The sequence below is a fragment of the Zalophus californianus genome, chromosome 10 (genome assembly GCF_009762305.2).
Source record: "Zalophus californianus isolate mZalCal1 chromosome 10, mZalCal1.pri.v2, whole genome shotgun sequence".
Lineage (NCBI taxonomy): Eukaryota > Metazoa > Chordata > Mammalia > Carnivora > Otariidae > Zalophus > Zalophus californianus.
The window spans coordinates 106,701,925-106,725,185 of NC_045604.1; the positions used below are offsets into that span (position 1 = coordinate 106,701,925).

A 23,261-nucleotide genomic window follows, 5' to 3' on the forward strand; every position below is an offset into this window, starting at 1 on the left:
AGGATACTGACATTCGTATAATCCACCAATTATTTGGATTTCCTAGTTTTGTACTCATTTGTGTGTGTATATTAATTCTATACAATTTTGTCACCCGTGTAGGTTCCTGAAGCTACCACCACAGTAAAGGAAACGAACAGTTCCAACACCAAAGGATCTCTGGTATTGCCCTTTTATGACCATGCCCACCTCCCTCCCTCCATTTCATCCCTAGCACTTGGCAATCACTAAATCTGTCTTCTGTTTCTAAACTCCTGTCATTTCTGAAATGTGTTAAGATAAATGGACCTATGTGGCATGTGGTATTTTGGGATTGGCCTTTATTATTATTATTATTATTATTGCCCAGCATAACCTAGCCAATTCATCCAAGTTGTCATATATCAATAGTTTGTTCATTTTGATTGCTGAGTAGTATTCTATGGAATGGATAGACCATAGTTTAACTCTTTACCTGGCGAAGGACACTTGGGTTGTTTCCAGTTCTTGGTTATTATGAATAAAGCTGCTATAAACATGTGTAGAGGGTTTGAAGTGCTCAGGGAAATGGAATTAGCTACCACATTCTGGGGACCACAGGTGCTTACTGGGTCCATCATTGTTTGAAGGGCTTTCAAGTGGACAGAATTAGGATATACTTTTCGGGGCACTTGGTGGCTCAGTCGGCTGTTTGCCTTAGGTCATGATCACAGGGTCCTGGGATTGAGTCCAGCATGGGGCTCACTGCTCAGCGGGGATCCTGCTTCTCCCTTTCCCTCTGCCTGCCACTCCCCCTGCTTGTGCTCTCTCTGTCAAATAAATAAATAAAATCTAAAAAAAAAAAAGAATTAGGATATACTTTTCAATTTAAACTAAAATACACCAAGAGTTTGTAAGCTACTGCCTAAATTCAAGACAACAGGGAATTTGTATAACACCATTGATTTTGTGTATGTAACTCTTTTCAGCTATGCCAAAATTCCAGTTCTGATAATATCAACATAATTATGTTTTATCCTACACATTTTCACAGGTTCCTAACATGACTACTGAATATAATTTAAAATTTAAGGCAGGTTTTTTTTTTTAAGGTTTTATTTATTTATTTGTCAGAGAGAGAGCACAAGCAGGGAGCGTGGCAGGCAGAGGGAGAAGCAGACTCTGCGTTGAGCAGTGACCCAGATGCTGGACTCTATCCCAGGACCCTGGGATCATGACCTGAGCCGAAGGCAGACACTTAACCGACTGAGCCACCCAGGCGCCTAGGGTCTGGTTTTTATTTTTTTTTTTTTAAAGATTTTATTTATTTATTTATTTGAGAGAGAGAATGAGAGAGAGAGAGAGCACATGAGAGGAGGGAGGGTCAGAGGGAGAAGACTCGATCCCGGGACTCCAGGATCATGACCTGAGCCGAAGGCAGTCGCCCAACCAACTGAGCCACCCAGGCGCCCAAGGGTCTGATTTTTAAAAATTAATTTTTGTCATATAATAATGGAAAACATAGGTTTCCAAAGTCAAATACACAAAACAAACTATATTCAAAGTCTAGCCTGTTTTCCTTTTATTCTGTTCTCGCCTTCTCAACGTCAGTAACCATGAAAAGTTTTTGAATTATACTTCCACCTAAAAAAAAAGAAAAACCCGCAAGTATTTACATTTGTATCTCTCTACTCTCACAAATGAATAGTAGAGGGAATTTTCATACTTTCTTTTTCCTCTCTTCAGCAGGAAAGCCTGCAGAGTGTTTCACCCCAGAGATCCTCGGGAACATTTTCTGTGTGTAAAATGCGGGCAGCTATGCATTCCACCTGATCTTCCACAGCAGTTTCTGGTAAGATAAAGCACGAGAAAACTATCAAACTGCAAAGTGGTACCCAAACGTGCCTGTTGACTGAATATTAACCCCTTTTGGAGAGAGCCTCAAGAGTCATGCGCCCGACTTAGCACATTTTGCACAAGAAGAAACAGAGGCTCACAGAACTGAGAGGACCTGCCCCAAGGAACACAGGGAACGGACAAGCGATCCAGTCTCCTGCCCTGTAGTCTAGAAGTCCAGGATAAATCCACCGAGACTTTCTTTTTAAAAACTGTATTCAACATACAGATACGTATTTTTACAGAGACGAATACTGTAGGGAGCCCTCGAAGGGGGAAAAGTCACAAAAGGCCCTAAGGCGGAACGAGGCAGTTAGCCCCTGGGCAACCACGAACGCCCAGAGTCCCGGGAAGGGGCCCGGGGCTGGGCTCGGCGAGCCCCGCCCTCAGTCATACTGGGAAACTGGTCCAAGTTCCGAGGAACGCCAGGAGATGCTGCGGAGGCGCTGACGAGGGAGGGCCAATGCGGGGCCTCCTGACCTAAAGCTGTCTATTTGGCACCCCGACAGAAGGGGCTGACAGACACACTCTGGACTCGAGCAGAAGTCAGGTAAAGACTCTGCAGGACACAGACGCCACAACCAGCTTTCCGAAGGAGAAATGGTCCTCGTGAGGACCCGTAGGGCTTCCGCGGGAGGCGGTTCCGAAACTCCGGCCTAGGGGCGGGGCCGAGGCTTTGCAGGCGGGGGCCTGCGGGAGACAGGCAGCCGAGCAACGGAAATGACGCTTAGTAGCGCCAATGGGATGGAGCGGGGGCTGGTCTTCCCGCCCCATTGGGTAGGGGCAAGCGGTTTCCGGTAGCGGCATCCGGGAGGGGCGGTTGAGGGGGCGGGGTGGCGATTTCGTGTCCCGTGACCCCTGGCCTCTAGAGACCTTGCACCCCGGCAGCCACACCAAGATGATGGGCTGTAGGGAGGTCGAGCTGGAATCGGTCGGAGGGGAGGGGGCATTGGCGGCCCCCGGGCCACCCCCAGAACCCCGCGCCCCGGAGCCCAGAGCCCCAGTGCCCGAGCCTGGCCTGGACCTGAGCTTGAGCTCGCGGTCCGAGACCCCCGAGCGTCCCGGCCAGCGGAAGGGGCGGGCGGACCGGCGGGGCGGGGCCCGTAAGGGGCGGCAGGTGAGCTGGGGGAAGGCCTGGCCGCCAGCCCGCAGACAAGCCCGTGCCCGCCAATTTACCGTCCCGTTCTCTGCTCCTAGGTCCGCTTTCGCTTGGCGCCGCTCTCCCCCGTGCGTTCCGAACCGCCGCGGGCCGCCGCAGCATCTAGCGAGAAGGCCGCGGCACCGCAGGCCCTGGGGGCGCCCGCGCAGCAGAGCAGCCTGGCTTTGAGCCTCGAGTTGCAGGCGGCGCGGGCTGCAGCCGGCAGCCAGTTCGATGCCGCGAAGGCCGTGGAGGAACAGCTGAGAAAGTCGTTCCAGACCCGCTGCGGCCTGGAGGAGAGCGTGGCCGAGGGTGAGAGAGAGACGGCCGGCGGGGCGCGGGAGTGGGGATGAGAGGCGCCGCTCACCCCCACTCCCTACTGCGGTCTCAGGGCTGAACGTGCCGCGCTCCAAGCGGCTCTTCCGAGACCTGGTGAGCCTGCAGGTGCCCGAGGAACAGGTTCTCAACGCTGCGCTGAGGGAGAAATTGGCGCTCCTGCCACCGCAGGCCCGAGCCCCGCCCCCAAAGGTGAGGGACCTGGGCTTGTTTCTGTGTCGTGCCCCCTTCCCTTTCCCGAGTGTGACCTTGGCTTTGGGCTCCAATTCCCAACAGGAGCCACCTGGGTCAGGGCCAGACATGACCATCCTTTGTGACCCAGAAACATTATTTTATGAGTCTCCACACCTGACCCTGGACGGTCTGCCTCCTCTCCGTCTTCAACTCCGGCCCCGCCCTTCAGAGGATACCTTCCTCATGCACCGGACACTGAGGCGATGGGAAGTGTAGACGTGGAGGCTCCCTGGATTGCTAATTAATATTTTTGTGTTAAAACTATTTTTCAGAATAAAGTGGTTTTTGCTAACAAATGGGACTCTTCTTGGGAGCCTTAAAATGGGGTCAGGCCTCAGGATGAAAGCTGTCTGGAAGTCAAGTTTTTGGCCTTTTTGGAACTTGGTAGTGATGGCAAGTTGAGAACACTGTCCCACCCCTTCCCCTTTGTTCATAGGTCCACGTCGTTTCTTTGCACTTTTTTTAATAATGAAAGCATGCGTGAGGGGTAGGGGGAGATGGGAGGGGGCAGAAGGAGAGCATCGCAAGCAGGTTCCACGCTCAGCGCCAAGTCAGAAGCAGGACTCCCAAGAGTCTGATGCTCAACCCACTGAGCCACTCAGGTGCCCCTGCACTACTTATTTCTGATCACTTTAACATGTGGGTGGGTCTCAGTCTGTTAAACTTCAGGGAGTCCTTCCCTAATTACCTGGCTCAAGGACCCTGCAAGGCAGCTGGCTATTTGCACCCAGTTATTGAAATTACTTTCTTGCTTTTACCTCTAGGGGCCATGCCCATCTTGTTTACACCAGATCCAAGAGTGCTTAATATTTGTTGAATGAATATTCAAAGTTCCAGGAACACCATATGGCTTCTGGGCCTTTTGGCTAAGATCAAGTGCAAAGTTCCAGGAACACTTGAGCTGCTGAAGAGTTTCTTGTTAATTGCCTATTCATCCAGTTGCACATCACAAAAAAGGTGGGTGGGTGGTCTGATTAGTAGTGCCTTTTCCTAGCTCCACTTCAGCTCCACTGTTAGTTCTTCCAGAGTTAGCCTTCTGTCCAAAGCTCCCGCAAAATAATTGTCAGTGGGTTTTTTGGAGGGGGGAGGGGAGATGGACTCTTTGCTTCAAGTTTCACATAAAAATTTACATTGTATCCCTCCTTCCTGATTGTTTAGTTGTGTGTAGATTTGACTAGCATTCAATACTCAGTCTTCCCAACCACTGAAAAATCTGTCCTCTTTTTGAGACTCGTTTGGGCAGAGGAAGCACAGGTTGTAATGGGAGGCACCATCCCTTCCCCATTAGCTACAAAGTGCCAGACACAAGTGTGGGGGCCACTGCCCTAAAACATCAAATTTATTGTGCTGTTCTTACATTCCAAACCCAACCCCCTCTCCCAGTGGGGGTCAGCAGAGGGAAGGATTTTCACAGTACCTGCATGCCTCCCTGCCAAACTTCCCCCTCTTAACCCTCAGTCCACCATTTATCTGTGGTCGCTGAGATGCAGCTAGGGACAAGGGCTGAGGAGAAATGGAAATCTCCTTTGGAGAACAGGAGGAAGAGGCTAGAGAACTTGATACCCGCCACCCCACACCAGAGGAGAACAGAGGTCAGCAAACAGTCCATGCCATCCAGCCCAGTGAGCTGGGGGAGAGAGGAAGATGTTGGTAACTCCAGCACAGCTGGGCTTGCTGCTTAGGGTGCCAGAGGTGTAGGGAGGAGGCTGGGGCAGCAACATAGGAAAAGCGTTCTCTGCAGATCCATGAAAGAAAACTCTTTTTTGGAGCCAAAAAGGAAAGATCTTGGGATACTTTCCTTTCCCCCCAGGTCCTTAAGAGCAGTGGGCAGCTTCTTCACACTTTCTGTTCAGGGGGCCACTTAGTGGCTGGGGGAACGGGCCTTGTGGAACAGGTACACAGAACGCTGGAAGCCTGGGGAGAGAGTGTGCAATCAGTAGGGCTGGCGGGACTTCAAGACTCTACAGGATCTGCATCCTCTCTGCCAAGACCCACCTCACCATCCGTGGCCCCCCATCCTCTCCCAAGCCAGCCAACCTTACCTCTGGAGGTGTTGTGGGGTGTAGCCACAAGCTCATAGCTGGAGAAGCCCACCTCTGGGGATGTCAGGTAGGAACTGAACTGCTCTGGCCTCAGCTGGATTCGATAGTAGTTCTTATAGATTGTTTCCTAGGGAGAAGGGCAGGGAACCACTTCAGCTTGCTGGTTCTCTCCTGGTGTAGAATGATGAACATCTAGGGGAACTATTCACCTTGTTCAGAAAGTACTTCTCTTTCTGTTTCCTTGAGGCCTTTCTTGCCCCAACTAAAGGAAGGATATCCCAATATCCACCCGAATCCCAACTCACCGTGAGAGTCTTTCTCTTGCCATAGGATGACCAAGGTTGGGGCTCTAGGACCAGGATGCCCCCAGGATGTAGATGCCGATAGATCCGGCGAAACATGCGCTTTAGCCCCTCATCTCCCCAGTTCAGATGCACCCACTTGGTGAGGCTGAGGCAGAGCACCACATCATACTCGGGTGTTTGGGCCTCCACCAGCTCATCTCGATCCAGCACATAGTTACCCTGAAGCAAGAATTGGGGGCAAGGTCAACAGAGGCAATAAAAAGAACCATGCCCCCCCCCCCCCAAACCTGCTCTGCAGCCTCTAAGACAGAAAGTCCTATAGCCTTACCTTAGCCCTCAGCCACAACCTTCTCTGACACTTGTCAGACTAACTCCCAAATGGTGCCCTCTTGACTCTCATTTTCTTGCTTTACAACCTCCTGCCCCTGCTTTCTGTTGGTGGTAAGCCAAACATAAAAAGGGAGCGTGGATAATTTTAAATTGAGCAAAGCACCCAAGAGGTCTCCAAAATTTCAAAGAACAAGGGTTCTCCCAAGACCCCATCCAGTACTTATTCCCACCCCACAAACATTAAGCTGAGTAACTCAATGTTACGCAGAGGGACCTAACCCAGGTTTGAAAGGGAACCAACCTGTGGTTCCTTCCCTGGAGTTGGGGCTGGCAAAGTTCCAGGCCTATTTCCTTTCTCAGGGAGAAGAAAAGAGCCCCAGCCCTTAGAAAACCTTTTCTAGATGATAAGCTCATCAACATCTTCTGCAAAGCCTGCATTCTTGCAGGCTTAACCCAACCCGCCACCACCAACTGTTCCTGCGGATGGCCAAACCGGAGTGTTCTATGGAGAGCTATGTGCAGTCAGGGGACAGACACTCTGAAGACACAATACCCTCCCCTCTTGCAGAGGACTCTGACTCTTCCCCATCCCACTATCTAGGGTCAACATGAGGTTGACCAAGCCACCTGGGGTTCTGACCACCAACATTCTTCAACCAACTCTGGATTGAAGTCCCTATCAAAATATTAGGCACTACCCTAAATCCTGCTCCCACCCCAAGGCATTCCGTGTCTGACACCTATCCTTTCGTGCACCTCCATTCAGTGCGCTGGAGGACAACTTTCCATCTGGATCAAGTCTCCGAGTGAGCAGCAGCAGTAAGGGAAGGTGGACTAGTCTGGATTACAGTCCAGGCCGGGAGCAGGGCAAAAGGAGTCCAGCCCCATCTTGGGGCCAGTAGTCACGACAAAGGAGCCCAGGTGAAAGCCCCCACCTTTCCAGGTTATAGAAAGGGAGACACTCAGCAGAGTCACTCAGAGATTCAGACCCTTGAGGATCTGCTTCTAGCAAAGAGTGCATGCAGAAATCCCTCTGGGTCTTAACTTTCCTGGGTCTTGTTCCCATTTAATCTCATCTTCACACCTGGCCCCTATCCCAAGAGACTTCGGACCCTCTTACCGTGACGAAGACAACATTGTTGGGGAAGACTGATGTGTCTGCTCCATCCAAGGGCACTTGGGGTGCAGCAATGGGGCCCCGGCTGGCTGTCAGTGAGGCTGGGAAGCAGCTTCTCTTTCGGACGGTTACAGTCCCTTCCTCACTCTCTGCTCCTGGGTCCCCCTCAGAAGTCTGGGATGGCAGACGCAGCTCCTCAGACAGGTAGTGTCGAATATTTTGGCGGGCTGAGTGGATGAGCCGGGAATCGATATCCAGGCCCACCATGCGGGATGGACCCCACTTACAGGCAATGCTCAGGGTCAGATGGCCCACATTGCAGCCCAGATCTAGGACGTCCCGACCCCGAAACCACTCAGGCTTCAACACTCGAAGGCGCCCATCCTCACAGGAAGGATTGCGGTAACCATAGTACTTGCAATAATTCCCATACTGGAACTTGAGCTGTTGCTTTTTGAAGCCTGCTGCAGGTAATGGGTGGAGGTGGTGGTGGTGGTGATGGTGGTGGTGGTGGTGGTGGTGGTGGTGGCGGCCTCCCCCACTCCCTCGGCCCTTTTCCTTGGGACCCTGGCCTCCACCCCTAGCCCCTGCCTCTGACTTGCTGGAAGTCCTGCGACGTTTGCGATGTCGTGAGGAGGAAGACGGGGGTGCAGAGGTAACTGAGGCAGCTGGAGGGGCTGAAAGGGAGCCTGAGGGACCCTGTAGGGCAGATGGAAGGGGAGACACGACCTCATCCCTGCAGTTGATGGCTGTGTTGAGTTCATAGGGCTGGGGGGCATCCCGGTTCTGGCCCCTATGCCGCTGCTGCTGTGTGGTGCCCTCCCCATGGAGTGAGGGAGTGAGGGGGGCTGGGGGGAGCACAGAGTGGCTATCATTCCCTCCAGTTGCCTGCTGCTGCTGCTGGTGGTGCTGTCCCCGGTGTCTATGCCGCTTCCGACCAGTCTTGAGTGGCGATGCAAGAACTACCTGGGCCTCATCAGTGCAAGTATTGAGACTGAGCGGGTCAGTAATATCTTTGGGGATGAGGATTTCCACTGGATCTCGCCCCTTGGCCGGAAGTGGAGACGACTTAGGGGTCTCTGCATTGAGTGCGCGGCTCACTTCCTCATCCAGGAGACTATTCAGGTTCAGTGGATCAAAGATATTGCCCCCCAGGAGAAAATTGGAGGGTAACACAGAATCACAGTCCGAATTAACCCGCCTGCGTCTCTTGAAGGCCGGATGTTTGAAGCCTCCACCACCCCCCCCTACGTTACAACTATTTCTCCTCTTGCCCCCGCCTCCCCCAGGGGGCCGGTGGGGCTGATACCCATTTCGGGGTCGAGGAGGGGCAGGGGGGCCCAGTTCTGTTCCGCCCCCTCCCCGTCGCTCCTCCCCCACGTCAGGGGGAGCTGCTCGCCCGTGGGGATCCGACAAGCGCGCCTCCCCATGCGACTGCGCCTGGGGGCCGCCCCCTCGTTGCTGCTGCGACTGGCCTCCCCGAGTGGATGTAGCCCCAGGGTTCTCCTTGCCAGCCCCAGAAGCCGGGGCCCCCGCCGAGTGTGCGCGCGGGCCCGGCCCACGCTGCGTCCCGCCGCAGAGCTCCCCGGAGGCGGCCTCTCGGTGCGGTTGCACCGTGGGGCCGCCCCCTCCGCCCGACTCATCTTTGAGCGGCGGCGGCGGGGCCGGCACCAGAAACGGCTCCTTCTCCGCCGCCATCTCGATCATTTCCTCCCCTTATTCCGTCCCAGTCGAGGGCAACGAGGGGGGTGCCTGGGGGCTTAACCCCCCTCCCTAGAGCCCGCTCCCTTCCCCCCCTTCCCCGAGTGCGCGCGCAGCTCTGCTCTTCTCGCCTAGTCTCGCGCCCAAGCACCTCCCCCGAAGCGCGCCCCACTCGCCCGCGAGACCAAAACAAGATGCCCGCGAGAACCGAACTCGAGGAATCAACCGCGCGTGCGCCGACCTCTTTCTCCTCCACCACTACCGCTTCGCCGCGAGCGCGCACTGCTAGAGCGCGTTCCTCTCGCCCCTGAATCACGCATGCGCACTCCGCCACCACCCTGGTTGCGCGCGCATGAGTACGAACCAACTTAACGGCTCCGGGAGTTTAAATATAGCCCACCTCAGCCCCCCCAAAAAGCCCACCACCCCAAACTGACACCCTACTTCCCTTCGCAGCTCTGTCCGTCCCTACTGATATCCTTTGTCTCTGCCGCGCGATCCCACCCACCGTAGGCGGGGGACGGGGAGCTGGTGTGAAAAGGTCTCCTTGACACCCGACCCTTGTTCCTGAGGAATGAGTCTCAGCGGTCTCCGCCCGGCTCTAAACCCAGCAACCTCCCTACCCCGCCTCCTTCCTCCCCCTAGCGGGCAGCGCCTGCGCACACCCTTTTAGGCTTGCGCGGGTAGATACAGCACGTGCTGGAGCTAACGCCCCGCCCTCCACCCTAGGGGCGGGGACTGTTACGTCGCTTCCTCAGATTTGGTACACGCAACGTGCGTCAGCACGACTTGGAGGGGGCGTGTCCAAAGAATGGGGCGGACCTCATGAATTATTCATAATTTGGTCGCCTTCCTCCCCATTACCCCCCCTACTTAGAAAGGCTTCCGAGGGAACGGAGGGTGAACCTAAAAGTAGAGGAAGGGAAGGAGAGGAGCGTACAGACAGTTTTCCTACGAACTGTTCTCAGTAAAATACAATAAGTCATTGTAACTCACCCCCCAGGGAAATAGTCTCTGCTGAACTGAAAAAAAAAAAGGCACTAAAACAGCCGATCTTGTCCAACTTCCTCTTCCCCCGAAATGGCCGAGTCGTTCTCTCGCTCCTCCGCCTTACCCCATTCGCGATCACCTGGGGACACCACGCCCTCCTCTCCGACTCCACACCCACAACCCTAGCACCAACACCTCCTCCCACCACCCGACGCCTGCGCGCGAGCCCCCAGCCCGCGGACTGCGACCCGACGCCCACCACAGCCACCAATAGCAGTACATTCACTACCACCACCGCCACCTCGCACGCAGGCCTTCCCAAACACACGCTGGCTTCACGCAGCCTTATATAAAAACGAGTGTGGGCGGGGAAGAGGGTTCGGCCTTGGGCCCCCTGCCTCGGCCAATGGGGAAGAAGCTATTCGGCGCCCTTTCCACAGGGTGCTAAGGTGGCCCGTTCTCCCTGCCAACAGAGCTTGGGGAGTGGGTCCTGTGGCAGAGAAGAAGGCGGGAGAGGCGAGAGTGGCGTTGCGGATAGTCTCAACTAAAATATCAAGACAGGGCGTGAAGGAAACTAAAAGGAAGAATAGGAATCAGGAAACGAAAAGGAGAAGGAAAAGGCAGTCTGGGGTAGAAAGAAAAGTTAGTAAAAGAAAGATGTGCTTCATGAACGATCAGGCGCTGCTCCTGCCGCCTAAAAAAGTGAGGCCACTAAGGGTTATGGGATTTGTAGTTTTACGGGGCATTCGAGTGGACTATGGCGGAAGTAACAGTTGCGCAAACGCAGAAGCAGCTTCAACTGCGCATGCGTTTCAGTCCTGGACGCATACCGCTGGGGTGGCAGCGAAGCTAGTGCGAGTCCTCACGCCTTTTCTTGGTGGCGGGAAAACTGGGTCGCGGTTGGAGGGGTTTGCAGAATTGCTGCAGTGGCTCATTCTGCTCCTTGCCTTTAGGTTCTCCTTGTTCCAGAAGGTAGCTGGCTCTTTTCTGGTTGCAGATGAAAGTGCTAGGCGCTGCAAATCATCGCACCCGTCCCCTGAGGAGTTTTCTCTTCAGGAGCTCAACCAACTCTCATCCCTCCTTAGAATCTCTACCGCAAACCTACCCGCAACAAACAAAAGTCACCCAATATTCTGGCGGGCAACGACGGGCTGAGAGGGAATGAGGATGCTGGTGCCTCCACCGGGGGTGGGGATGCGGGCAGGCAGCTGAGGGGAAATTATGGCGGGGGTTCCTGAGGTGAAAGGGAGGCTAGCAAGCCATTGTTCTGTCCACTGAGGGGAGTCAAGGACTTTTTGGCTCTGGTACCTTCGATCTTAATTGCCGTCCTTAAGAGCAAATTGGTGAGGGAAGAGAGCGGGAAAATGCGGATCCCCAGAAATTCTTCCCTCTGGTTTGAAAGGCGAAATTAGGACTTTTACTGTTCCAGACCTTGGGACCTTGTGAGGGGAAATGGTGCAGGGATCTGGGAGTTCATAGGAATGTGCTGCTTTAAGTGAAAGCAACACACAAAGTCGAGTTAGAGGTCGGTAACGGGCACCTGTGGAAGTGTTGCAGCTGGCAGATAGCAAGAGTGAGAATGAAATCAGCGCTCACGAAAGAAAACCAGCGTTTTGGTGCTAAGAAGCCCTCTGAACGAATAAGCCTCCGTTCATTTATTGATAGGATTCTGTAGAAGGTTTAGTTCAGGCAAGTTACCACAGTAAATGTCTTGTTAGGTGTGGTTAGTAAAGGTAGCTGGAATCTTGTTTTTACCGTCTTTCTTGTGAATTTATGCTGGCTGAGGAAAAAAAAACCCACTATGGTTATTAATGAAGGCATGAAAATAAGCAGGAGTCCACATGCCGTTAGACATTGATGCCAAAAGGAAATCAGGCTCCAGCTTAAAGGAGATTTTAAATAACCTGTTCCACGCTCGTGGAGCCTGTGCAGACTGTGTGTCTTGAGGACAATTCTAAAGGGTTTACTTGTATTCTCTTAGACCAAGGATTCCAGGAACAATATAAAGAGGGAATAGTTGGATAGTTAGGAGAGAGAAATTTGTGAACACATTCTAAATGGGGGGAGGAAGGTTAATGGTTTTTGAAAAATATTGACATGACTGAATTGTTATTTAGCTAGAGCAGTTCTCAAGCTTACTGGTCTCAGAACCCTTCTATACTCTTAAAAGTTATGAAGGATTCTAAAGATTGGTTTATAGCTATGTATCTTTTATATCTATTGGTATTAACATATTAGAACTTGAAATGAGAACACAAAGTATTTAATTTTAAAATAATATAATTAATTATGTTGGTATAAATATTTTTATGAAAAACATTTTCCTAAATGAAAGAAATTTAGTGTGAAGAATGGTGGTGTTTTACATTTTTGCAAGTCTCTTTCATATCTGGCTTAATAGAAGACAGCTAGATTTTTATCTGTTTCTGAATTCAATCTGTTATGATTGCTTGTTTTGGTTGAAGTATATGAGAAAATCCAGCCTAACATGGATATGTAGTTGGAAAGGGGAGGGGACCCCCAGGGGTCTTTGGATCACACTTCGAGAACTGCTGAAGGAGATGATTTCATTTTAAAATCACTGTGATGACCTTTAGTGTTCTAAGTGAAAGAAAACTTACTCTTTTTTGGAACACCTCATTCACCTTCCCTTAGTTCCCTTCATTCGTTATTTCCAAGTTCTTTTTCCCCTTTTCACCTTTCTTACTTATGTTGAGTGGGTAGGATCTGATAGTGCAATTTTCCTTTACCTTCATACTTAAAACTTTATTGGATTTTCCCCCTTCTCTCATCTGAGGTAAAAGCAGAAACAAAACAAAAAAAACCTTCATATGTTATTCCTGTCTCCAGAACCCTTGGTTATTTAGTAGCTGGTCAGATGAAAGTTGGTGGTATTTTGTGTATTTATTAACTTTCTGGTTTTAAAAAGTTTTCTCTCTCTCTGCACTACATTTTAATATTTCTTATTGTGGAAGAAGAAAATTCATCTGAAACAGAGGAGCAGAGACTTGAGTTGTCAGAGTGACTTCTTGGCTTTCCCTTCTCTATTGATCAGGTTAGATATTTTCTTTAAAAGTAATGTTCTTCATCAAACACACTGTAGATTAAGGGGAATTATTATATAATGCTGCTAATAAATTTACTGTATCTTATTAACAATGATCCACAATTTTATCCAGTTGGTTGGGGCGCCAGTAACATACTTTGGCCTAGAGAGGTCAGTATAGGTTTAGGTAATGATTTGAACCTAAATGCTGGAAAATTTTCCATTTTTAGGTGGATCAAAACACTCTATTTTATTTAAAGAATTTGGAATAAAAAAATCACTTTTGATGTGGTAACATCGGCAGGTTATAAAATGCTAGAGATATGCGGGTGGGGGGATGGGTTGGCCTGGTGATGGGTATTAAAGAGGGCACGTTCTGCGTGGAGCACTGGGTGTTATACACAAACAATGAATCATAGAACACTACATCAAAAACTAATGATGTATGGTGATTAACATAACAATAAAAAAATTTAAAGAAAAATGCTAGAGATATGCAAGGGGGTACAGTAAAAAGCTCTTTTCCACCCCCAGCCACCCAGTTCTATTTCCTAGAGACTCACTTTTGTCAGTTTATTGTGTATTCTTCCAGAGATAGTTTATGGATAAACAACCATATTATGTAGATGCACATTTTAAAAAATCAAATATTGTCGTCTCAAATAGACTAATTTTCGTTTTGCTTTCCCCATTTAGTATAGCTCACTTTGTAATTTATATTACCTTCATAGGGACTTTTCATGATCTTTTTTGGAATTCTGGAATCTGAGAGAAGTGTTTGTCATTTGTGGTCAAATTAATATTCATTTTGCAGCCTAATTTTATTCAGTTTCTGGCTTCTATTTAGAATTATCATAAAGAAGACCAAGTTGCTGCTGTGTTTCTCCCCCAGTTACCCACTTGCCTTTTTTCCCAGAGTCAATCGACTTAGGGGTTGGTGGTGATGAGTTAAGATGGAAATAGTGAGGAAATGTGCTCCTTAATACAGAGGAAAAGTAGTTGCTGCAGAACTGCACACCTGAATTATTCACATTTATAGAAGTAATACAAGGAACAGAAAAATACCAAAAGATAATTTGAAAATACACTTAGCCATGTTGTACACACACTAAGTCAAGCCCCCAATACCTTTTTTTTTTTAATTTTTTTATTGTTATGTTAATCACCATATATTACATCATTAGTTTTTGGTGCAACCCCAATACCTTTTGAATTCATCTTAGGATCTAGAGGGAGGAACTCTATACCCTGAGCAACTGAATGTTCACTATAGTTTGGTCATTTGAGGGTCTAAAATTTTCAAATCCTTTAAAGGGATGTGTATATATCTTATATATAAGATCCATTTTATGCTGCTTTTGAGTCTCTTTATAGTGGGAGATGACATAGTTGGAAGATTGAGTTTCAGTTCCAGGGCCTTCAAATTACTCAAAACCAACAGCCAGAAATAAGATCATTGAGCAGAATAGGTGTGTTATTAGTAGAATTTAGAGGCAAAAGGCCTGGGTTCATCTTGGCTCTACCATGTATTAACACTGAGGCTTTGGGCAAATCACTTAATTGCGTTTTGTATATATTTTTTTCATCTGTAAAAAAGGGAGCTGGCACTTTATGACCTCTGTAGACCCTCCCAGAGCTACAATGCTTGTTATAAAAATAAGAATGGCTTACATGTGTTGAGCCTAAAGAAAACTGGGTAGAAGGGTTTTAAGAAGTTTAAGCTGATAAAACCAGGGCATTTTTCGGGCGCCTGGGTGGCTCAGATGGTTAAGCGTCTGCCTTCGGCTCAGGTCATGATCCTGGAGTCCCGGGATCCAGTCCCGCATCAGGCTTCCTGCTTGGCGGGGAGTCTGCTTCTCCCTCTGACCCTCCCCCCTCTCATGCTCTCTCTGTCTCTCTCTCTCTCTCAAATAAATAAATAAAATCTTTAAAAAAAATTAAAAAAAAAAACCAGGGCATTTTTCTTCTAATTGCAGAGTAGAAATAGTATCGATAGTGGAAAGCAAATTGGAAAAAAATGTACAAATTATTGCAACGTCACAAGATGAGCCTTGGCACTCTGCTAGGCGGCAAATGGCTTATAGCTGTGTGCAGATACTAATCTCTTCAGCCTTTGATGTGGCTGGAGGTCCCCCTACTCCCACCCTTCAGTCGTCTATGGCTGTGAAAAGCCTGATCCTTTTAATCCAGAATACCGGGAAATACAATTTTCTGTGTATTTCAGCGTGTCTTTTTAATATATGCTTTCTATGTGTGCTGTGATATTAAAATGGGTTTGAAGCACTGAATTAGACTATTGGGATATACCATGCCACAGTTAATTAGTGCAGACTTTCAAATCCTGAATTATCATCTATCAATTACCTATTATGTTTGAATCCCTCTAATCCTCAATTTCTCCAAGTATAAAAAAGTACGATCTCAAAGATTTACTCTGAGAATTAAATGAGAAGACATATGTAAAGGGTAAAGAATATAGCTGGTGCTCAATAAGTGTCATCTATTATTATTAGTCACGATTTTGGTAATGATAATGAAGCACACTGATGTAGTATAGAACATCTGCGAGTAGATAGCTATAAGATATAGAGTGAAGGTATTAGATTCCTATTGCTAGCTTCCCTGGGGACCTCTGCCGGTTCTACCAAATATTTTTGAGCCACGAATAGAGAGAGATTGCTAGAATCCAGCACATTGGAAAATTTATTGGACTAGAAGATCTAAGTAAAGGGAAGATAAAGATCATGGTGATGTTAAAAAGGGGGGTTCTCTAGGCAGAGGGACCTCTGAATTAGGTCAGAGAATTGCCAGATTATTTGTGTCTTAAGTATTTAGGAGAACCTTGTGAGATGAGTTTATCCTTCTGAAGAAAACTGTTACTTTTTTTTTTAAAAGATTTTATTTATTTATTTCACAGAGAGACACAGCAAGAGAGGGAACACAAGCAGGGGGAGTGGGAGACGGGGAAGCAGGCTTCCCGCCAAGCAGGGAGCCCGATGAGGGGCTCGATCCCAGGACCCTGGGATCATGACCTGAGCCGAAGGCAGACGCTGACTGAGCCACACAGGCACCCTGAAAACTCTTACTTTTTAACTCCCAGGACTGTTCCTACTACAACTACTGATGCTTCCATCTGTTAACAACAAGACAGGAGGCCCAAAATGCAGTTGCTTCTATTAAGCCCCATGTCACCAAAACAAGACTTAAAGTTTTGGCTCTCCCAGAAATAGAATCTTAGTTTACAGCCCATCAGGAATCACCTGATCAGCACTAGTTAGGTAATCTGCCTAAGAGACCCCTACCATCTCCTACAGGAAAGTAAACTTGGGATAGCTAATTCGCTTTTTTGCCTAGTGTACCTTCCTTGTTCCTGCTCCTCCTGCCAGTACAAGTCTTTCATTTCGTACAGCTCCTCTGAGTTTCTTTGTACCCACTAGATCAGATGCTGCCCAATTCATGAATCATTGAATAAAGCCAATAATATCTTCAAAATTTATTCAGTGAATTTTTTTTTTTTTTTAACGCATTGCTACCACTACCACTTCCACTATTGACTAGTGCCTGCCTTATGTTGGACAGGACTCTAGGCACTTAAAACACTGAGGATTGTTGCTTATCTTTAAAACAGTAACTCTCATTATCCCCTGGTATGCGACTGACGCTGCTGAGGAGGTAGAAGTGTAGTCCAGAGGGCCAAAAATGTAGTTCAGGAGTTCCAGGCAAAAGATCCTGAGCCCAAGAAGACAGAGAGAGAAGAAAGTTTAAAATCATGTTCAATCGGAGTTCTAGCAGTTACTTTCTTTTTTCTAACAGAGGCACAAAGAAAGTGTAGCTTCTGAGCTGAATGATGACAACATTGCAGAGTAAAGAAGGTGAGTCAAGAGTGAAGGAGGTTCACATTTTGTACGTTTCTCTCAGTTTTCCCTTCTTTCTCAGTCCTTGGTCATTTCGATGCCCTTGCCACCAAAGGGAAGCTCAGTCCATATATATTTTAACATCTATAACACAAGTTTGAATGTGGTAAATGCCACCAGAGAGGCATGAAGTGTTGTGGAAGCTGAGAAGAAAAAGATATTACTTATACCTGTGAGGATCAGTGTAATTTTCATTGTACTAGTTTGTTTTCTTCCCCCCCCGCAATTTTTCTAACTTGCCATAAAATTTTGTTTAAAGTTAAGATGAGCAAATTTTAAAAATTTCCATTTGAATTACTCATCTTCCTGCATGTTCACATCTGTCACCTTTGAACTACTCAGTAGTTCCTAAACTCCATCAGAATAATCTAGATGGCCTTGTAAAATGACAGATTCCTAGGCCTCACTCCCAACTATTTCATCTGAATCTCAGGGGGTGGGGTGGGGTGGGAGAGGAGAGGCCTAGTAATCTGATTTTGTTAAAAAGCTCTCTCTCGATAATTCTGATATCCCCAGTCAATGGGCAGTGCAAATGCTTTCTGTGCTAGACTCTGTGTTTCATAAATTCCATTGGATAATCAAATTTCTTTCAGAATATGGGAAGTGGCCAAAGAAAACCTTTGCCCCACCTGCACAAAAATTGCATAGCTTGATGTGCTATAGCCCTAACTCACCCAAGGAGGAGACCCTGGGGATCAGTTCCCCAAAGGCCAGGTCAGAGAAGAAGGAAGAGAAAGCAACCACAGGAAATGGTCCAAGCAGTGGCCTGGAGAATAAAGGAAAGCCTCAAGACAAGCAAGCAGAGAAGAAAGAAAAGGTATCAGGCTCATTGACGGGTTCTAGTGGGACAGTTTCTCCTAGATACCCAGTCTAAACGATCTTTTATGTCGGGGAACTTTCAGTTTTTATTCCTTTCTTGGGGCTTCTATTTTCTTCTCAAAGAGGTAAAACAAAAAATCTTGATGAAAGCCTTTAGCTGGAAATCGCGGCTGGGTAGGGGTTGAGGTGGGATGGAGGTGAGAGTAGATGTGGTCAGAGACTTTATTTTTTATTTTTATTTTTTAAATTTTTTTTGTAATATTTTATTTATTTGAGAGAGAGAATGAGATAGAGAGCATGAGAGGGAGGAGGGTCCGAGGGAGAAGCAGACTCCCTGCCGAGCAGGGAGCCCGATGCGGGACTCGATCCCGGGACTCCAGGATCATGACCTGAGCTGAAGGCAGTCGCCCAACCAACCGAGCCACCCAGAGACCCCGGGATAGATGAGTGGTTTTCCTCTTCTGCCCTTGTCTCTGTAGGAAAGAGCAAGTCTCACCAATGCAGAATTTGAGGAGATTGTCCAGATTGTGCTACAGAAGTCCCTCCAGGAGTGCTTGGGTATGGCTTATAGGGAGAGAAGAAGATTTCGGTTAGACAAACTGTTATCTGAGGGGTAGAGTAAGTTGACATCTGTTCTCCTTCCTTCCAGTTTCCTAAGGAAGGAAATACTAGATGGACTTTGAAATATGTTTGAATAGTTCATCTTCTACCAACAGGACTATAACTAAACCACTTTAGACAGGGGGTACAGGCTTTTAGAAAAGTGAGTTACATTGACTTCAGAATAAAAATACAGTCTCAGATTGTTTTTTAAAATGTAACTTAAATTCATTTTTACATGTGTACAATCTACTTAGAAAAGATAAATTGTATTTCTCGGGTTCCAAGAACGTAGTTTCCATCTACCCTTGTACATTCCTGTTTCCAATACTGTTTTAACATTATGTTCAGGGATTTGACTTTTGGAATAAAGAACTCTATAGTACAGGCCCTGAGGACTTCACCATATGTCCTGAGGAGAAGGGGAATAGTTTGACATTTTTAGCTATTCTTAGGTGTACTTCTGTTCTTAGAGAAAGTATCAGGAACAAATGATATAAAACACAGTGGCGTAAAATTTCTGGTATGTACGCAAAATAAAATTGACATTACCTGACCATCCTGGAATAAGGCAGATCAATCTGGAAAGGCTTGCCGAAAGATACAGATTTGTAGTTTTTTTCTGAGAATTTGAAGACTTGAAGTTCTGTGATATGACAAAACTCCAAAGGTGGGCTCTTCCAGACAACAGGTGGAAGACATTTTAAAGGAAGGCTGCCATTTGGAAATAATCGAATCAGTATTTTCTTAATTGCTTCTCTGCATATAGTATTTTGTTTTGGGAGAGATGGGATCTAGCCTTGATTTTGCAGAGACTTCCTGTGCCCAGCCCATAAGATGCACCCAATTAGACAAGGAACGAGGAATTTCTTCTACTGATAATGATGATGCTGATGGGTAAGTTTATCCCAGTGAGGCAAGTTGATCACAGGGTGGACTTAGCATCGGTAAATGGTTATCTGTCTATCTAGTCGTTCTCATATCTCTGTGGATTTCTCTCAGCTCAGGAAAGATAACTGTTTGAATTGGGAAAAATAGGCAAGTAGATGGATAAAATGGCCTCAGGAGGGCTTAGAGAGCCTAGGATTCTTCTATCATCCTGACTTTTGCCCTTGGGTGTTTTTCAAAAGGAGGGTATGATAAATTCCTCCTTCTTGCCTTTTCATTAAAGAAAAAAATATTATTTTCAGAGAGAGGGTAATGGTACCTCATATTCTAGAGATTTCAGCCACTGAGGAAGCTGGAGTAACCTCTGTGAGAAAGACATCTAAGCCAGGCCAGCCAGATCCTGCACCCTCTCAGAAGAAATTCAGTAGACCTTCCCTAATCAAAGGAAAGAAGAGAGCTCGTAAGTACAGTCAGATATACTTTCACATCTGGCTCAAGTACCTATGGCACAGAATTAGGGAATGGGACAGTGGGCAGGCAGAGAATCTTCAGCCCAAGGCTTGAAACTCTTAGGCTATGATTCTTCTTCCTTCTTTCACTGGCCCTTACTATCTACATTCTCTTCATCTCCCTCCCCTACAATGTTTTGTTTTGTCTTCCCAGAAAATGAGAAAATGGAAAAGGCCCAAAGTGGACATGAGCAGAGACAGAAAAACCAGCTGAAAAAAACAGTTCAAGATGATTCTCAGACCAGAAACCAACAAAAAGGAGAAGACGGTGGTTTTAGTGAGTTCAGCATGGTTTGGAAAACTTACCTGGGCTTGAAAATTGAAGATAGAGATGGAGAGAGGCAAGGGTCAGGTTGCTGGAGGAAATTCTGCAAAGACTGTAATTTATCTCTCATAGTTATTTGTCAGGGATATGCTGTGGAAGAGAAAGAATTCATTAATTCATTTATTCAGCGTATAATCCATAGTTGTTGGGTGCTTACTATATACCAGCAGTTTTAGGAGGTGCTGAATAAATTCAGAAGAAATTAATATATGCCTGTTGGAAGGGAAGCGGGCTTGTGAGGAAGGCAAACAAGAAAGCTGCAAGTTGGGAGTAGATCTGGAAAAGTTTCCAAGAAAAGATACGGTTTGAGCCATATGTCAGAAGTATAATTTAGTCAGGTGAACCGAGGTGGGGTTGGGGGTCAGAGTGATATTTATTGGCAAAGTTATGGAGGAGAGCTAATGGTTGTAGCTTTTGGGTGTATGTGGGGGTAGGAGGTTATAGGGGGAGATAAGGCTAGAAGCATGCAAGGGCCTTACATGTCAGGCTAAGGAATTTTAATTTAATTTAATTAAAAAAATTTTTTTGAATTTTATTTTAAAAGTAAAGAGGAGGGACACCTGGGTGGCTCAGTTGTTGGGAGTCTGCCTTTGGCTCAGGTCATGATCCCGGGGTCCTGGGATTGAGCCCTGCATTGGGCTCTCTGCTCTGTGGGAAGCCTGTTTCTCCCTCCCCCACTCCCCCTGCTTGTGTTCCCTCTCTCGCTGTCTCTGTCTCTGTCGAATAAATAAATAAAATCTTAAAAAAAAAAAAAGGTAACCTGCTCTCAGAAGATGTTTAAAAAGAAAAAAAAGAAAGAAAAGAAAAATCTAGGCAGGGGCACCTTCGTGGCTCGGTAGTTGGGCATCTGCCTTTGGCTCGGGTCATGACCCCGGGGTCCTGGGATCGAGCCCCGCATCGGGCTCCCTGCTCAGCTGGAAGCCTGCTTCTCCCTCTCTCACTCCCCCTGCTTGTGTGCTTGCTCTCGCTCTCTCCTTCTGTCAAATTAATTAATTAATTAATTAAAAATCTTAAAAAGAAAAAGAAAACTCTAGGTATCACACAGGATAGTCCAAGGCAATAAACTGCTTCTTGTGTTATGATGACATGGTAACATAAGGAGCCGGAGGTGTAAGTCTCATTTGGGCAATTGGGTGGTCTGGGTGGCGGTGTTCCATCTCCTGCACCTCTCGGTATTAAGGCAAGGATTGGATTTTCACTGGGAAATGGAAATCACTCCTTAGGCAGCGCTCATTGAGTCAAATTGTAATTGTCGTGAATGTGTAAGCCTCTGGCTATAAATGGACTGCTCTTCCTGTTTCTTCCAGTTGCCAGGGACAGGCGGGTCCTCCTGGAGTAGGAAGGAGAAAGGGCGGTATCCGATAAATACAATCCATTTGTATGAAGTGAGGGAAAAGAATGGAGTGTCATCACAGGAAATAAGGGAGACCTAATCAAGATTGGGCCAGTCAGGGAATGCAGCTGTAAGGAGATGGCTGTTAAGCTGAAATCTGAAGGAGAAGCAGGGAGTAGGAGAAGGAGTTTAGGGAGAGTGCAGTTTGGCATATGCTGCGTATTAAGAGGAAGTCAGTGTGATTGGAGTTTGGAGAGCAAGGAGAGGCAAGGCAGGAAAGTGGCTCTGGAGGGAGGTACAAAGTGAGGATTTTATCCTCAGTGCAGTGTGAAGCCACCGGTGAGTCTTCACCAGGGGAATGATGTCATCAAATTAGTATTTTAAGAGACTCCCTTTGGTGATTAATTGGCGAATGAAGTATGTAGGGACAAGAGTAGACAAGTGAGTCCTAGGATTAGATACTTTGGTGGCTTGGAGGAGGAGGATGAAAGTAGAAACAAGTGGATGGTTTTAAGATATGTTTTAGAGGTAAACTTGTCAAAACTTGGTAGCGAATTGGATATTGTGTGAGAGAGAGAGAGAGACGAGAATATGTTAAAGATGATTGGTTTCTGGCTTGAGCAGTTACATGAGAGAAGGTGGGGAAAAGTGGAAGAAGAACACATTGTGGGGTAAAATCAAGCATTTGGGTTTGGGCCTGTTAGGTTTGAGATCTTTGTGAGACATCCAAATGGTGATGTCAAAGAGCGAGGTGCCTGTAGGAATCTGGAGCTCAGAACAAAAGCTAGAAGTATTATTCATCTGTGTGTGGTCGGTGTGGAGATGGGTCTCGAACCTGTAGGAATGGGCGAGGTCGCCTCAGGAGAAAGTGTAGCATGGGAGCAAAGGCCCGTGACTGGGCTTTGGGACCCCAACATTTGGAGACTGAGGGGTGAAGGAGGAGGAAAATGCCAGAAAGAGTGTGTGTGTGGGGGGGGGGGGCGAGACGGAAGGAGGAAGGATCACAGAACCCAAGGAAACGGGTGTCCACTGAAATGCTCTTTGTGTGTCTGTGACATCAGTCTTCATTATCATAGAGCTGTGTCGTGAGCCTCAAACAGTTTTCTGGAGCACATCATCCTCTCTTCTAAGTTGTTTGAAAGGAAACTTTAAAGAACCATGTGTTGCTGTCATTAGAAATTTTATCCCAGGCCACACACATACCTAGTTCTACATCATTAGGATGACTTTTCCCCATTCACTTGCTCAGAATATTCATTATTTTCACAACCAACCATTTATTTTATTAATCTGTGTTTACTTTTTTTTTTTTAAAGATTTTATTTATTTATTTGACAGACAGATACACAGCGAAGGAGGGAACGCAGGCAGGGAGGGTGGGAGAGGGAGAGGCAGGCTTCCCGCAGAGCAGGGAGCCCGATGTGGGGCTCGATCCCAGGACCCTGGGATGATGACCCGAGCCGAAGGCAGACGCTTAACGACTGAGCCACCCAGGCGCCCCAAATCTGTGTTTACTTTTATGGTCCCTGGCCCCTTCTCCCACTCTTTTTTCTAGTCTTGCTAGGTCTCTTCTATAAACATCAAAAACTATCATTGGCAGCTCTTTTTGTTTTGTTTTGTTCTGGTTTGGCTTTTTTGGATGATATTGTTTTTATGTATACAAAGTTTCCAGATTTTATATTATCATATCAAAGACACAAGATGCCAGCACATAGTGATCAGAAGAAAACCCAGGTAGGAAGCCAACACAGAAGGTTCCAGTGGACCTGGGCTAGCCGGG

General features: G+C 47.3%; 3 protein-coding genes and 1 long non-coding RNA gene across 8 annotated transcripts in view; 2 read left to right on the plus strand and 2 right to left on the minus strand.

Moving 5' to 3' along the window:
- Positions 1-1,438: 1,438 nt before the first annotated feature.
- LOC113932842 lies at positions 1,439-3,108 on the minus strand. Its single transcript, XR_003523145.2, has 3 exons — positions 3,031-3,108; positions 1,685-1,807; positions 1,439-1,602 (listed from the first exon to the last, which is right to left on the minus strand). It is a non-coding gene; the product is annotated as an uncharacterized LOC113932842 (long non-coding RNA).
- On the plus strand, positions 2,657-3,852 carry PPP1R35 (protein phosphatase 1 regulatory subunit 35). 2 transcript variants are annotated; one of them, XM_027612314.1, is made up of 4 exons: positions 2,657-2,971; positions 3,052-3,304; positions 3,384-3,520; positions 3,605-3,852. In XM_027612314.1, exons 1-4 carry the CDS (start codon positions 2,753-2,755, stop codon positions 3,776-3,778), a joined length of 783 nt encoding a protein of 260 aa, XP_027468115.1. In that variant the 5' UTR covers positions 2,657-2,752; the 3' UTR covers positions 3,779-3,852. The 2 variants fall into 2 exon arrangements, with proteins under 2 accessions (XP_027468115.1, XP_027468114.1); XM_027612313.1 differs by having other exon boundaries at positions 3,384-3,852.
- A 1,019-nt stretch (positions 3,853-4,871) lies between these two features.
- Positions 4,872-10,191, minus strand: MEPCE (methylphosphate capping enzyme). Its single transcript, XM_027612479.2, has 4 exons — positions 7,360-10,191; positions 5,910-6,128; positions 5,605-5,731; positions 4,872-5,476 (listed from the first exon to the last, which is right to left on the minus strand). Exons 1-4 carry the CDS (start codon positions 9,061-9,063, stop codon positions 5,424-5,426), a joined length of 2,103 nt encoding a protein of 700 aa, XP_027468280.1. The 5' UTR covers positions 9,064-10,191; the 3' UTR covers positions 4,872-5,423.
- Positions 10,192-10,318: 127 nt separating this feature from the next.
- The window catches only part of ZCWPW1 (zinc finger CW-type and PWWP domain containing 1), a 32,407-nt gene continuing 19,464 nt past the window's right edge, over positions 10,319-23,261 (plus strand). The window contains exons 1-9 of one of the 4 annotated variants that reach the window (XM_027612485.2): positions 10,319-10,749; positions 11,001-11,019; positions 13,026-13,102; positions 16,907-16,965; positions 17,601-17,824; positions 18,306-18,384; positions 19,239-19,323; positions 19,617-19,774; positions 19,978-20,100. In XM_027612485.2, the coding sequence (XP_027468286.1) occupies positions 16,938-16,965; positions 17,601-17,824; positions 18,306-18,384; positions 19,239-19,323; positions 19,617-19,774; positions 19,978-20,100 (697 nt within the window). In that variant the 5' untranslated portion in view covers positions 10,319-10,749; positions 11,001-11,019; positions 13,026-13,102; positions 16,907-16,937. Of the gene's footprint in view, positions 10,750-10,791; positions 11,020-13,022; positions 13,103-16,906; positions 16,966-17,600; positions 17,825-18,305; positions 18,385-19,238; positions 19,324-19,616; positions 19,775-19,977; positions 20,101-23,261 lie in introns of those variants that run through there. The other 3 variants (XM_027612484.2, XM_027612483.2, XM_027612481.2) reach the window with 3 other exon arrangements.

Excerpts from the sequence above, each read along its gene's own strand:
- PPP1R35 (XM_027612313.1), top strand. The coding sequence starts at position 2,753 with ATGATGGGCTGTAGGGAGGTCGAGCTGGAATCGGTCGGAGGGGAGGGG. Across the intron at positions 2,972-3,051 it reads GGGCCCGTAAGGGGCGGCAG|GTCCGCTTTCGCTTGGCGCC; the intron begins GTGAGCTGGGGG and ends CTCTGCTCCTAG. Across the intron at positions 3,305-3,383 it reads GGAGGAGAGCGTGGCCGAGG|GGCTGAACGTGCCGCGCTCC; the intron begins GTGAGAGAGAGA and ends CTGCGGTCTCAG.
- MEPCE (XM_027612479.2), bottom strand. The coding sequence starts at position 9,063 with ATGATCGAGATGGCGGCGGAGAAGGAGCCGTTTCTGGTGCCGGCCCCG. Across the intron at positions 6,129-7,359 it reads ACAATGTTGTCTTCGTCACG|GGTAACTATGTGCTGGATCG; the intron begins GTAAGAGGGTCC and ends TTCTTGCTTCAG. Across the intron at positions 5,477-5,604 it reads ACCCCACAACACCTCCAGAG|GCTTCCAGCGTTCTGTGTAC; the intron begins GTAAGGTTGGCT and ends CTCTCTCCCCAG.